This window comes from Zootoca vivipara, chromosome 3, assembly GCF_963506605.1.
Source record: "Zootoca vivipara chromosome 3, rZooViv1.1, whole genome shotgun sequence".
Lineage (NCBI taxonomy): Eukaryota > Metazoa > Chordata > Lepidosauria > Squamata > Lacertidae > Zootoca > Zootoca vivipara.
The window spans coordinates 11,976,353-11,991,485 of record NC_083278.1 but is presented as its reverse complement, the minus strand read 5'-3'; the positions used below and the strand labels follow the sequence as shown (position 1 = coordinate 11,991,485).

At 42.4% G+C, this 15,133-nt stretch overlaps 1 protein-coding gene across 6 annotated transcripts in view; it reads right to left on the bottom strand.

Moving 5' to 3' along the window:
• The window catches only part of PLCB1 (phospholipase C beta 1), a 441,431-nt gene that overhangs the window by 154,490 nt on the left and 271,808 nt on the right, over nt 1-15,133 (bottom strand). For all 6 annotated transcript variants that reach the window (XM_060272415.1, XM_060272414.1, XM_035110112.2 and 3 more), the window contains exons 6-9: nt 10,504-10,557; nt 8,482-8,557; nt 3,293-3,393; nt 1,327-1,493 (exon numbers count right to left, since the gene is read on the bottom strand). In XM_060272415.1, coding sequence (XP_060128398.1) covers nt 1,327-1,493; nt 3,293-3,393; nt 8,482-8,557; nt 10,504-10,557 — 398 coding nt within the window. The remainder of the gene's footprint in view (nt 1-1,326; nt 1,494-3,292; nt 3,394-8,481; nt 8,558-10,503; nt 10,558-15,133) is intronic.

The window sequence follows — 15,133 nt, the reverse complement described above, 5'->3', positions numbered from 1 at the left end:
CCCTGATGTTGGGAAAGATTGAGGGCACTAGGAGAAGGGGACGACAGAGGACGAGATGGTTGGACAGTGTTCTCGAAGCTACCAACATGAGTTTGACCAAACTGCGGGAGGCAGTGGAAGACAGGAGTGCCTGGTATGCTCTGGTCCATGGGATCACGAAGAGTCGGACACGACTAAACAACAACAACAACCCTTCCTGTATTGACTCTGAAAGTCAACACATGCACTTTCATTCACACAATGCAGCTGAATATCTATACAGTTTCCAGTATGTGAGAAAACGTGTGTGAACGGCCCTAAAGAAATTCATTTACATAAGGATCAATATTTTTTCAGAATTTCAAATTATTATTGAACAGCCACTTTTATAATTAACTATATTTCTTAACATGATGTTTAATAAAGGTCCACCTTTTAAAAACACAACAACATATTTGCATGCATTTTAGCAATTTTCCAAAGCTGAATAAAATATGTCCACTTTCTAGTAAATACCAATCCTCCTTTTCCTCCCACTGTTCTCTCTATCCCACCCCAAGCAAATTATGGGCAGGGAGAACAGAGGGTGGAAAGCCCCATTGCACAAGTGAAAATCCTTGTGCAGTGCTTCTTCAGGATTCAACTAATGGGCACTATGTCACTAACTCCACATCAAAGTATTATCATCATCATCATCATCATCATCATCATTATTTGTCCCTCATAGCTCTCAAATATTGTACTGGAATGACTGTGGAATGCTTGAATGAGGATGAAGCAAGAAGTCTCAATAAATATAACATGGTCTCCAGGCTGTTACAATGCTTATCTGAACAGAACTGAAGAGTATATCTTGGCCAAAAGCCCAGCTTTGCTAGTAACATCACTAAAGAATTTCCCAAAAGCATCTTTCCCGATTATGACAGAATGCGCATCTATCCATTCTGAAGTCCACTTAGCATAAACACCTTATCAGCACACGAAATGCTGTGCTGCTTCCACCATTGGCATTATCAAGCAGTAAATTATTTTGCTCCGCTTCAGTGTTTTCTTATGGCTTTCATTTTACTTCGCAAATTTCAAATTCAAGTAAATAATTATTGTCCTGGTGATTACGTTTGCACGCTCTGAATTATCTACCCTACGAAATGAAGAGCAGTGGGGAAACTAGCCTGCCCTCCCTCTCCACGGAAGTTCCAAAGAAAGTGTTTAAATGTTAACTACTTCAGGGCTGTCAAATCTTCAGTCATCCAGCTGGAAATATGATTAAATTTGAACCAGTGTGTATCAATTTGTTCATTGTTTGAAATCTGCAGCAGAATACTGAAGATAATGAAAATGACTGACCTTTCTTAGCCAGACTATTATTGGGTTCATATTTCTCAATCAGTTGCTGAACCTGTTCCTGCTTCAAGGGTGGATAAAGAATTTCATTTAACCGTGGGTCTCGTTGCTTCAAGTTTATAAATTCCATCATCTGGTCAACAGTAAGATACGCTCTGCCTTTGGCGCCGCTGTAAAAAATTGAAACGGAAAAGGGAAAAGGAAAGGAAGATTGCCAAGTTTTCCCCCACTGCCTTTTTGCAACATTCCTCTTGAAATCATCAGGTTTCAGCTAAACACCCATGAAACATGTTATTTCATTAATAGGTTTGCATTAAGAAATCAATAAGTAGATGTACCACCCACTTGAGCTGCAACCCCCAACCCCTGCATTAAGATCAGAAGTAAAGCAGAACTTTCACTGCTCTTCTGACTCCAGCCTTAAACACAGAAGACATGAAGAGAGGTGGGATGAAGGACCACTGTGATGAGCCTTAGCAGTACCAAGGCAGCTGATCTCACAAGTGATTCCCTGCCACCACTTCCCCAATCCACAGAAGTGACTAAAGCAGTAACTGATCGCTGCGCCCTCCTATTTCACCCGGAAAATAAGCATCCACCAGCCCAAGTGAAACAGTACTGGAAAGGGCTGGAGCTTGTTTGCCATGCCTGAAGCTTTATTGAAGCACTGAAGGACCAGTTGCACTTGAAAGAGCAAAAGAAAAGAAAGAGCAAAAGACTCCCACACCCAGTCCGAACATCTCATCCTGAGAGCCAAATTTACACCTGGCACCAGCACTTGACATGCATCGCTCAGTCTAGCACAGTCTTCCAGGCTGATGTTTACTACAGTGGTACCTTGGGTTACAAACGCTTCAGGTTACAAACTCCGCTAACCCAGAAATAGTACCTCAGGTTAAGAACTTTGCTTCAGGATGAGAAGAGAAATCGTGCTCCGGCGGCGCGGCGGCAGCAGGAGGCCCCATTAGCTAAAGTGGTGCTTCAGGTTAAGAACAGTTTCAGGTTAAGAACGGACCTCCGGAACGAATTAAGTTCTTAACCAGAGGTACCACTGTACTTTATCCAGGTTTACCCAAGCTTGCTCAACTAAATGTGTAGAAAGTGTGGCAGATATTTTACACATAAATATATGTAAAAAAAAGATGCTGATTACAGGCGAAGACGCATTTAAAAATAGGAGAATTTGGTCATCTATAAGCTCTGGCCCTATGGTAAACTGAGCATTTGCTGACATGCAGTGATGCTTCCCTGTTGCTTGGCCAGCATCAACTGGAACAATTTGCCTGAGGACTGGAGTGTCCCCATATTGACATCCATTTCCTCCACTTGACCCTGTCTCTCTCCCTGTGTGTGATTCCTGCTAGCAACAGCAGCACATCAAGAGCAAGGCACTCCACAAATCACATAGAACAGCTACCCCCACAGGTTTATGCCTGCAGGCTAAACTCAGATTTGCATTAGGATGATGGAACATCCCAGTAGTGCACATCAGGTCTCTGCATCCCATGGTTAAGTGGTGGGGAGGAAAGAGTGCTTTAGAAGCAGTATCAACATGCTATTGGGAAAAGAAGATTGCAGCTGTCCTGGATTCCACCGAGAGGAAGGGCAGGAAATAAATAGAACAAATAATAACTAACAACAATAATAACAGCAAGCAGAGGCACTTTTGCAATACAAGGACTTTGATAATTTAAGGAAATTCATGGAAGGAAAGTTTCCTCTCTTCTCCTCCCTGCAGCAACTTTCCCAAGCCTCATTGTTCATGTGAGCCCAGGATCCTCCAGAGAGGTGGGCTTGTTGTTTTTTTGTGTGTGTGTTTTTGTTTTTGTTTTTTTGCTCACTGGGCATGATTGTGTGTCATGTGTGTGCATGATTCTGGGGCTGGCAGAACACGCCCTTTGACACTGAGAGCAAAAATAAACAATAAATGAGCAGAAAACAAAATGTGAAGGTTTCCGTAATTCCTTACAGCTCTTGGAAGATGTGGTCGATTTCAGGTCGAGGGCAAAAGTTGCTGAGAAATTCTCTGTATACTTCAGGAGTGAAGTCGTCTTGAGGAATTGACTCATTCTGCAAAGGGTAATGCAAATAAAATAGGTGAAACAGAGTTGCTCAGACTGAATGACACCGTCACTAGGTCTTTACATCAGTACAACACCAGAGAAGATACTAGTGACTGCTGACAATTTTGCCTACTTCTCTCCTAGTACACTTTTTCAGTGCTTCATTGAGTGTTTGCATATGTGGGCAGAGCTACTCCATATCCTAGGTAAAGGTTAAGGGGCCCCTGACCATCAGGTCCAGTCATGTCCGACTCTGGGGTTGCGGCGCTCATCTCGCTCTATAGGCCGAGGGAGCCGGAGTTTGTTTGCAGACAGCTTCCGGGTCATGTGGCCAGCATGACAAAGCTGCTTCTGGCAAACCAGAACAGTGCACGGAAGCGCCGTTTACCTTCCCCTATTTATCTACTTGCACTTTGATGTGCTTTCGAACTACTCGGTGGGCAGGAGCTGGGACCGAGCAATGGGAACTCACCCCGTTGCAGGGATTCGAACCGCCAACCTTCTGATCAGCAAGCCCTAGACTCTGTGGTTTAACCCACAGCGCCACCTAGGTCCCACTCCATATCCTACTTCTATGCAAATGCTCCCTTTACCCATTCCTTCCCAACTTCTACACATCACCCATCTTCTACCCCATGAATAAACTGTACTTGCAGCAATCACAATTTTTCGATTGACTTGCCTAAGATCCAGGACAAAGTGCCGCCTTTCGGAAATCCCCCCCAGACATCAATTCTGCCTTTGAAATCCCGGTAATGTCCAGGGAAATCTGGATGTATTACATCTAACACTCAATTTCTCTGCTTCGAGTGGCATCATTTGATGTATGTGTGTATATGATTTGTTCTTAGCTCTGTTTTATCTTTGTCAACCTTGGGGGTATTCAAACATCTAATTTTTCCTTGGTTATGGAATGTGACTAGAAAACCACTTGAGAACCATTAAACACTGAAAATTAAAATAACTTTTGCTGCAGTCTATTGCATAGCGTCTTTAAAATGATGCAAACAGCACAATGAAGAAGCAGGAGTTGTTGGGTTTTTAAAAAAAGTTCAATACACAAACACAAGGAGTTGGATGGTGCTGTGTTTACATTATTAAGAGTGGTCCACAACAAATAACAAAGCCAAGGTAAATATAAATGGTGCTGATCAGATGTACAAAAGTGTTCTGTAAATCAGAAACAAGTCTGTTTTGTTTAAATATTGCAGACACTGACAGAAGAAAATCATTGCCATTATTTATTCTGCTTTTTCATAAAGTTGCCAAGTAAACCAGAAGTGCCTATTCACGGGCTTGCTGTTAGTTTTCCTTTTTAATCTTTTCCTCTTCCTCCTCTTCCTCCCTCTCCAGAAATACTTTTCCTGGAGCTTCTCAGTTTCTGGAATGGTGATGATAGGAAAATCCATCAAACTCTTCTGAAAACCACTTGAATCCATCTATCTCCATACCCAGGTTAGATTGCCACAATATGTTATATGCTGGGTTGCCAAGGAAGGATGCTTAGAAACTTCAAGTGGTTCAGAATACAGCTGAAAAGCTCCTAACCAACAGAAGCAGGAATGAGCACACCTCACCAGCTCTTAACAAACTCTGCTGGCTAACCATTTGTTTCTCGGGACAGTTCCAAAGGCTGATTTTTGATCTACACCACTCCAAACAATCTGGGACGGAGGCATCTGTCAGAGATGGTGTTTCTACAATCGGCGGATCCTGCACAGAGCCAGAGATTGGGCCAGATGACCTCCAAAATCTCTTGCAGCTCTATGGTTCTAGTGGAAAGACTTCCTTCTCCCATAATGAACACACCCAGTTTTAAAAGCTGACTTGGAAACCCACCTCCCTGCATCCACTCACCTGACACCTTCAGATGTGACATGGTTGGCTACAACGACAGACAGAGCCTCCTCATTGACAGGACTCCCTCCCCATATAGGTTTGATGGGTTTGGGGTGCAAGGGGGGGATTTCATGGCACTTTGTGAAACTCTTTGATTCCATTTTGCTTTTAATCTGCTGCGGTTGTGCTTGTGTATATCTTAGTATTTTTGTTTTCCTGTGGTGTATATTAAAATGCTGAGTCCACAGAGATGCACTTTAGTGCCCATCAAGGTCCTCTGTCTCCTCTCTTTTAAACAGAGAGATTTTTTTTCTGGTTTGTGTGTGTGTTTAACTTGGGTGGTACTAGGCTGGCTGCGAAGCAAAGTGCAGGGATAGAGCCACACCACACTCTTCCCTCACTTTCCTCAGGGTCCCATTTCTGTTGTTGACTGCTCTTCCCCTACTCCATACAATTATGTAGCTCATGGCTTAATTTCTAAATCCATTTTCCTATCTATAAAACAAAGAATTGAGTGCCCTGATTTTCTTTCTTAGTTCTCGCAAACTATTCAACCACAATTAGCAGCTGAAAAAGCTTCTCTAGTGAGAAGCCAGTTTAAACATCAATTATATATTGCTTATTTATTACTCTCTGGTTCCCAGAGGGCAACTTCTTCTCTTCATACAGCTTATTAATTCTTCCCCCTACTTGCTCTCCTACCTTTTACAGCTGTTGATGGGGACTGCACTGTCTTTTCCCTTGGACAGGCACACCTTCAAAGAGTCTAATGGCACAGCAAAGTATGATCCCTATAAAACAACTACTTCTTAAACCGTTACCGCTATATTAATTTGTTTTTCAGTGGTGAGCATAAAGTCACTAATAAGTGTAAAGCTACTTCAAATATAAATTGTGGGCTTTGTGATGAAAATGGGTGCATGGTTGGTTGCGTTTATATCTTGCCTTTCTGCCAAGGCACCCAAAGGCACTTTACAATTTTAAAATACTAAAACTAACACATGAGATCTGCTGAACTTACATTCTGCAGGATTAATCCAACAAATTGCTCAATTGCTCTGTGAGTTTCATAAAGACATGTCCCCCCCTCCCCGTTTAGCAGTCACCATCTGTACAAAGAGACTTATGTTGGCAGGGAGTATACGCCCTGCTGCCTTCTTGCCCATGTTTCCTAGTTCCTTCCTATCCAGAAGATGATCATGAGGAATGGAAAGTTGGCAAGCCCAAGCTTTCTCTGTGTTGGCCCCACAGCTCTGGAACTCTCTATCAGTGGCTCTCCAGAAGGCTACTATATTTGAGTTGCTCTAGAATTATGATATCAACATGATAAAGTTATAAAACAAGATAAAATGACTTCAATCCCCTGCAACTCAGAAAGTTAGCAGTAAAGCACACTCTACCTATGATATTGTTATGAGGGGGGTTTTGTGTGTGGTTAGGCTGTAATGCTTGGGCCCCCTTCTAATTCTTGGAATAGTCAGGCTAGCTTCTCGATGAGCTGATAGCCTGGGTGATGGGCCACTAAGGGAAGAAAGGAAGGGGTTCTGTGCAAGGTAGCAAATGGGTAGGCTTCCTCCTTCAATTCGCTGGTAAGCAGAAAAACACAAGCCCAGAGTTGAGAGTTCAGTAATATAAGCCAGAAACTAGAAGTGGGAAAGAAGCAAGCTGAAGCCTCAGAGAGAAAGAGAGAAAGAGTGATACCTGATTTTTGTTGGAATTCAAGGCTGTAGCTTTGGGAGAAGCAAGACCCTCTGGTACCACCAATACTGTGAGCCCCTGCATCGTAGGCTCAGGTTGTATATATGGGTAAATAAACCATATATCATAAAGACACCACTGTCTCATTCCGAAGAAAACACAAACCCTTGGTTAGGTTCCTGGAACCCCACAAATCACTCAGCACTCAGGGATAGAAGTGGCATGCTGAAATATAAAACTGGATTCCCATAATACCAAGGATAAAACTGAACACCCCAGCCCAAAATGTTGTTGATGTAATTGACCCCACGGAGGTCTTCAAGGCCTTCTCAAGACTATCTCCTCCATCCTTCACTTCCCTGTAGAGAACTCCAAGGCCAGCCCTCTGGTCTGGGGATGCACACTCTTCCTCCATCCCATAGCCTCCCTCCTGCTGCACTTCCTGCAGTGCTGAACCAGGGGTGTGTGGTGAGAGGCATGTGGTCCATCAGGTTCAGGAGACTGTATCTGTGAGGGTCTGTGCTCAGGCCCTATAGTCTCTGATGGTCTGGGTGGTTCTTTAAGGATTCAGGTGCAATGACTCCCCTTTCTGGCACACCTGCAACCTCTGACTCCATGTTCTGACCCCAGAAATTAAGACACGTAAGCCCAATGACTGCAATGCCCACATCATTGATTTTCATTTGCCTGACCGCTTTTAGGGTCTAATGAGCCTATGGATAGCTAACTGGATTTCTGTTGTTTCAAAATCACTTGGCAATGTTTCAAAAATGCTCCGAATATCAACATTGCGGAAACTTGCTAATATTCAAGACATTGTTCCTTGTTGCATGATATGTCTATTTTGCTTTCCTGAGTGGGATGCAGCTTCAGGGCAAGCTGCCTCTGCACCAGCAATATGTATCCAATTTAAATGAAAAGGCTTCCCTGAAGAACATAACATTTTTGTACTGAGACATGTGATGCTTTATACCAAGCTAAAAAAGAAATGTTCTTTTCTCCACGTTTTCCAGCTAGGAAGTAAATTCAAAGGAGACTATCCAGATACATATTCATACTTCTCATTTTGCATTAACCTAAGTTTGCTTATGGGAGCATGTCCCATTGAAAACGGAAGGCCTTTGGAGTGAGCACATTTAGGATTACACAGCTGTAGCAACTCCCTCTTGTGCCTCAACAGAAGACGTCTTTTCAGCTGCTTTGTGGAAGCTTCAAAAAGGAGGACGTCCCGTCTTGTTTAGGCACATGACATGATATTCAAGCTCGCTGAATGCATTTCCCTGGAATATCTAAATCTCCTGCCAATGTTTTGATATCTTTCCTAACCTAAGACTGTTCAGTGTAATGGCAGCCAGGATGTAGCAAGAGCATGGGAGCTGGACACACAGGGGAAAGGAAAGAGCTGCCAAGTCATTTCTGAATGCTGGAGTGGCCCAAATACAAGCCAGCTGATATTTGAAAAGTCAGTGCTAAATCTGACAGCGGATTGGTCGGATGGCACAACAGTGGAGAACAGGCCAACGCTTCATATCAGGACTGGGGAGGTTTCATTGCTTACCCTGGCAGACGGAAGACTACAGGCTTCCAGTGCAGTCTCAACGCGCTTTCTGTCTGAGGAGAACAAGCGATAAATGCTGCAAAGTAGAAAAAGAAACAAAAGGAGTAAAGATCTGCACTGCCTGCCCACCCCCAGTCCTGAGTATTGCCCTATAAAGCTCTAACATCAGCTGAAATGCCTAATAAAGGATATATTTAATAACTGATAAGTTTGCATCTTGAAAGAGATGTCTTTCAGGTAAATTTAAGGCATGGGACTGAAATTCTGATTGAAACATTTCACCCATTTCTAGTTTTTGTTTATCTATATTACTTCTGAAAAGAAGTCTGAGACCAAACTCTGACTTTTGGAAAAGTTGGTTTCAGAATAATGAATCCAACACAGAGTTTTCCCACCAATGCTACAAAACTATCCCTCCCCCCCTTTTTTTTCTTTTTGTAAAAACAGGTAAAAGCAAAGGAACTTTCAGATACATAACACCCAAAAGAATTAGTGACTATCATTACTGCAGCACAGACTTGATCCATTTCATTTTAATGGGCTTGTGTTGGATAATATTAATAAGAAGAACAATTTATGGCCTTTTAAACTTTGTGTGTGGAGTGTTTTTGTTTGTTATGGTGGGTTTTTTGTGTTTTTATATTGTAAACTGCTCTGTGATCTTCAGATGAAAAGTGGAATAGAAATGTTCAATAATAATGATGTTTATGATGATGATGATGGTCTGGTTTCAGGAAGGTTGAAGAGCTGCCTTCTCCCATGTGAAACAGCCTAATCACTGAGGCTTCCCTCAATACAATCTGCTCAGCGGCATGTGGATTTCTGTTTGAATATCATGGCAAATTCCACAAGCCTCCTCTCTGTCAAGTAATTTAGGACCAATTTAAACACAACCCCAAGTTGGCCATCAAGAGTATGTTTGACAGGCAGCCTCAGACAATTTTAGCTCTCTGGTATGAATCTGTAGCGCCAAGCACCTTTATATCAGATTCAGACCTTACAATTTTAGATGTGCAGTCACCCTGAAAAAAACCTAGCTTTGTACACATAACGCACAATAAATGTTCATCACCCAGGGCCCCTTTGGGAGGGAGGATGGGGTAGAAATGTATTGATGACGACAACAATAACAATAAGGACGGAAGAGGGACTTCCTGCATATTCATATCAGCACTTATGTCCTTCCAGATAAATGGTGCTGAGCTAGAGAACACCTCTTATGCCACATCTCCAGTAATGTTTGCAGAGCATACTGTGTCGTTGCAAACTTTATCAGCCACTTGGATGCAAACCTAGGGAATTATTAGGTTGGCAATGATCAAACAAAATTCATATCCAGTGGTACCTTGGTTTACAACCATAATCTGTTCTGGAGGTCTGTTTGTAAACCAAATCAGGTTGTAACCCAAGGCGCGCTTTCACCAATGGGGCCTCCAAAATTTTTTTGTTCGTAATTAAAAAAAAAAAGGGTTGTAATCCCAAAAAAGGTTGCAAACCGGGACACACACTTCCAGGTTTGACATGTTTGTAATCCAAAACATATGCAAACCAAGACATATGCAAACCAAGGTACCACTGTATAGGATGCAAAAGTAACCCTGAACAGCTTTCCATTCCTAGCCAAAACAGATATTTAACCCCTGAATCAGAGACTTTGCTTTCCTGGAGGTGATCGAACTGTGGCTGACATGACTGAACGTGTCTCCATGTGAACATTTTCCCGACAGACAGAAGCTTAGCCTTCTTCCTGATATGCTAGATTGTTTGTTTTCTTTATTTCAGGAAAGGGGGGATTTATTTTGTGTGGAGAAACACTCACCTGCAATTATATAGCCTGCACACACTTTAACCACGGCAACAAGAAGATCTGTATGAGAGTGATGGTACCGTAGAATGAATTTTCATAGGCTGGCTTCTGTTTTTAAATGCCACACAGGGTAATAAGATCAAGCCAGTCTACCAAATATAATGACATGAAAAGCTTCTACAAAAGGAGGCACTCTGTAAGAGAGCACAACTTACTTCTTCAAAGGGATCCGCCCCTCTGTAGTGACTTGCAATTTAAGTTTGGTGTATCTAGAAAGAAAGAAAAAGTATATATATATGATATATGATATATGATTATATATATATATATATATATATATATATATATATATATATGTATATATCATTACAACCACAGAAGTAGAACTCTGCTTTGTTTTCCACAGCGGTGACCACAAAATAACCCTGAACTTTGTTCTTTTGTAGAAGAAAATTATAATCTCCCAAGCCTTTCTATTTCCAAGAAAAGCTTAATGTCTTGAAACCTCAAGCAAGTTTATCTTTATTTACAATGACATCTCTAAGTACAGATTTTGAGAGCGATCTAAAGTCCCTTGAGGAAGATAAATCAAAGATGGACCTTTGCCAAGAAGAACTTGTTTTATAGTATTTTTTCAAATTATACACAGAGCACATTTAAGACCAATGGCTCAAAATGGGGCATGAGGATGAACACTTTGCAGGTCTTCTAGCTGTCTGTGGCAAAATTTTGCTGGAGTGAGTCAGACGCTGGTGCCTCATTTTCTCAGTCACATCAGAGCTACTTATCTGTGATCAGCTCCCATGCAGTTGGGAGAATGAAGTTGGCAGGGGCCAACCATATGGGAATTGATATTGTGGTGTGTGTGTGTGTGTGTGCGCACACACACACACACACACACACACACACAGATACAGATTCTTGGGAAAGATCCATGCCATTAGCTCCCACTCTCATAGTTTGGTCATCAGTGGTAAGTAGTTCCAATATGCATCTCATATAACATCTATGTAGACAGTATAGATTGGGCAGAGAATGATGGAGAACTGTAGGCGTGCACACATGCCTCCTGGAATGCAAGACGCTGCCAACACATCATTATCACAAGGGTCTCATGTGACCAGCTGCTGCTGCTATATGCCTTTTGCACGTGAGATATCCCCATTAATGGCTTATCATCTGAGCCTTTTGATTGTGTGTATCTGACCTGCCGAGGAAGACTACATATGTGATGTTAGTGTCACCTCCAATTCCTAAGACAGAAGCAGGGCCAGTCCAAGAGATTTTGGTACCTGAGGCAAACCACAAAATGCCCCCCACCGTGGAAGAAGGGGTGTGTGAAGAGCCACATCTGGAACAAGGGGGAAATAAAGAACTATAATGGGAACAAGGGAGAGGGATCAAATCAACCTAACCTGATGGTTGAAGTGGGAATCACTCTGAATCATACCAGGTTGGTGCAGACCCTAGGAGACCCCAGAGGGAAGCCCCCACCATTTCTTCCCTAGGGATGGGAGGAGACTAGCAGCACATCCTCTTCACCAAGAGGCTGCTATAGAGGCAGCATTGGGTGGGTGGGGGCTTCTGGGGAGGTAGTGACAGCAGGAAGAGGAGGAGGAGGAGGAGGAGGAGGAGGAGGAGGAGGAGGAGGAGGAGATGCATTACTTGGGGGTTTGGATCTGCTGCCTCTGTGGATACTGCTGCCCGAGGCAGTCGCCTCATCTTGCCTCATGGGTAGGCCGGCTCTGGACAGAAGAGGCTAACATCTTCCGGAAGAATTAGTGGCTCAGTGATAGAACTTTGCATGCTAAAGGTCTCAGGATGAATCCTGGGCTTCTCTAGGGAGGGGTGGGAGAGACCTCTGCCTGAAATCCTGGACAGCTACTGCTGGTCTGTGTATACAATCCTGAGCTACATGGACCAGGGGCCTCACTTGGGATACGTGTTCTATGGAGAATCTATATAACAGCCCGTTCCTTACACTTTCCATCATGCACTAAAGCAAACTGCCATGGTTTGGAGGAACGTTGGGAATAAGCAGGTGTCAATATGTTTTTTTGCACTTGCCTACCTCTCAATCCAGGCTGGTTTAGGAGTGGGGAAAGGAGGGGGGGGCAATCAGCCAATGGTGCAAACAGGATTAGAAGCTGTGCAGAGGATCCTTACTAGATGTGAAGTCCCTAACCTTAAGCTCCAAGAAGAACAAAACTCCCTTACATATCATATGCAGACTGGAGAGAGTGGGTCAGTGACCAAACAAAACAACAGAGTCACGAAATTTTGTCCCTTTTTTTGGCAGTGAATGCTGCGACTAATCCAAGTGAAACCATCAAGCAGTTTGACAGACACTTAGCAACATGGACACCTAGATTTTCCTAGTGAACGTATAGGCTCGATTGCCACCTCTTCTGCTCTTTGTTTTGCTTGGATAGTCTGCAACCGCTCCAGTAGATTTTTCACAAAGCATTATCTGCACTATGAGAAGTAAGCATTTTGAACCTGGTGGTGGATTTGGCATAAAAAGTAGACAGAGAAAGGGTTAAAACAGGCGTGCACACACACACACACACACACACACACACACACACTTTTCTCTGTTGACTTCCTTTCAGCTTCTGCCCACCTCACAGATAAGGCATCAATATAATATAATTGTGTGTAACATGCAGTTTAACTTCTAGTTTTCAATATAATTCAGCCCTTCTCTGAGCATAATAAATCAGCATTATGGCTTTGGAAAAACTTGGATATATTTAGGCATTTCCTTTTAAGGTGGAGGGGGGAAAGCACTACTATTTTTGTCCCAGGATATTCTCATCAACACCCTTTGTACTTTTGTTCCAAAGCACTCTGAATCAACACATTGCACCTACAAACGTCAGATAAATAGATTTACAGTTTTCCTCCACTGAGCAAAAGCACATGGGCCATTAAGAAGGGGAAGTGGAAATCTTGTATCGCTTTATTGTTTAACTAATAATAGATAGCACAGTGAAAATGCCAAAGGAGATCAGTCTGCATCTCTTTTATAGCACCAGATGGCAGTGCCAAGGTCTTGGGATGTGCCTTCTGCACGCAGCAGGAAGACTGCAATGACCCTTAAGTCTACCACATTGCCTGTACACATGAAAATTTATCTGCATAGAGATCTGGTCCCTGTCATTCATGCTGTGGTGACTGCCAGATTTGAATTCTATAGCACAGCCCACTTCCATCCATGCTGACCATTATAAGAACCTTGTAACATTATGAATTGGGTTCTCAGGTGAGAACTACCTGTACACCTTTGTCACTAGGCCTGACTTACCTCTCAGAAATGTATGCCATATATACATTTCCTGACAACACCTAAGTATGAAAGAGCAGTTTTGCTGGCACGTTTTATCATTTTATCAACCAAGATATTAGAGGGTAGATCTGTGAAAAGATAGGTTCTGCTCTTGCTGGAAACACTCTTGCATGTGTTCTATTGTAGATTTTTTTTCAAGGACTTAGAAAACACACAAGTTATCCCCTTATGAAGCAGCTTGCTGGTTGATCCTTAGAGACCCTTTTGAGTATCTTCCTTGAGAGGTCTAATAAATCTGTTTCCATACATGGATATATCTGCATGTTGTAGTATCTCTCAGCACTGCTGTGACAGTTTGTGACCTTTTATTAATTGGTTCTATTGAGGTGGCAATTTTGTATTACTTCATATTTTAAACTTAGTTTAATAGTCAGTCAATTGTACTAAATGCTTGATTGTTTTCCCCTTCAGCTCCATTTCTTTTTTCTTTTTGTGTTCCTACAAACTATATTCCTGAAAGTCGTTCCCCCTTTTTTTTGGCCAAAAGAACCAGAATCAAAAAACAAGGTGCCTGTGATCACATTTTGAGCCTAGGAATTAGTTTTCAATACAAGATTTGAACTCAATTCACAACCTTTTAGCACAAAAGTCCCCTTCTGGGTAGCTTTCTTCATTTCAACAGTGTAGGTGGGGAAAGTCCATTTGCTGTCGCAACAGATAATTGGATGTCAGAAAACTGTTGCTGATCTACTGCAAATCTCCCAGAGATCTACCTTGTGCTCACCTATGGCTGAAAGAAACAAGCCAGGATTGTTAACTAGAGTTTGAAGCTAGCTTGTTTTCCTAAACCATCATTAACCATCATTAACTAACCACCATTTATCCAAATTTGGGCAAGAAGTAACTGTGGTTAGCTGATAACAGAAATAAATGGTTCAAATTCCTTCCTCACAGCTGTGCTGGAGGAGAGGGAGATGAGTGCATCAACCTGAGGCTTGTTGCTCTTTGTGCATGCGACCTTTCTGTTGAAAATAAAAGCCAAATAGCATTTTGTGCCGACACTTGAATTGAAGAACACCTAAAAGGGAGCCAAGAGGCTTTCTTCTCACCCCACAAAGCCCTTGTTAATTTATTCACTGATACACCCTGAAAAGAAAGAAATGTGCTTCCATGAAATTATGTTAGCACCTGGCATGAAATAGAAAGCTCAGTTTAGTCATGGATGGAAAATATAGAACCTGTTTAAATGCAAATACGGTAACATTGGCTTGCAGATCTCCACAAAATGGTTGCTGCATTACGCTGATGCAATCCTCAACAAAGCATGTCCAAACACAGTTGAGCACCCCAAACTTGGTGGAGTCATTGACAGGAAACAAGTGCCAATTTAAACCAAAATAAAGCCATGACAGTCTCTTTTTTCTTAGCACTATCTAGAAAGGGTTCAAGTAAAAATTTCTCGTCTTGTTTTCAGCTTCAGGGGCCTACCTCTAGCTGAGACAGTAGAGCTATGTTGGGTTGCTCCACTCCAGACTGCAAGCTGGGACTCATTGGAT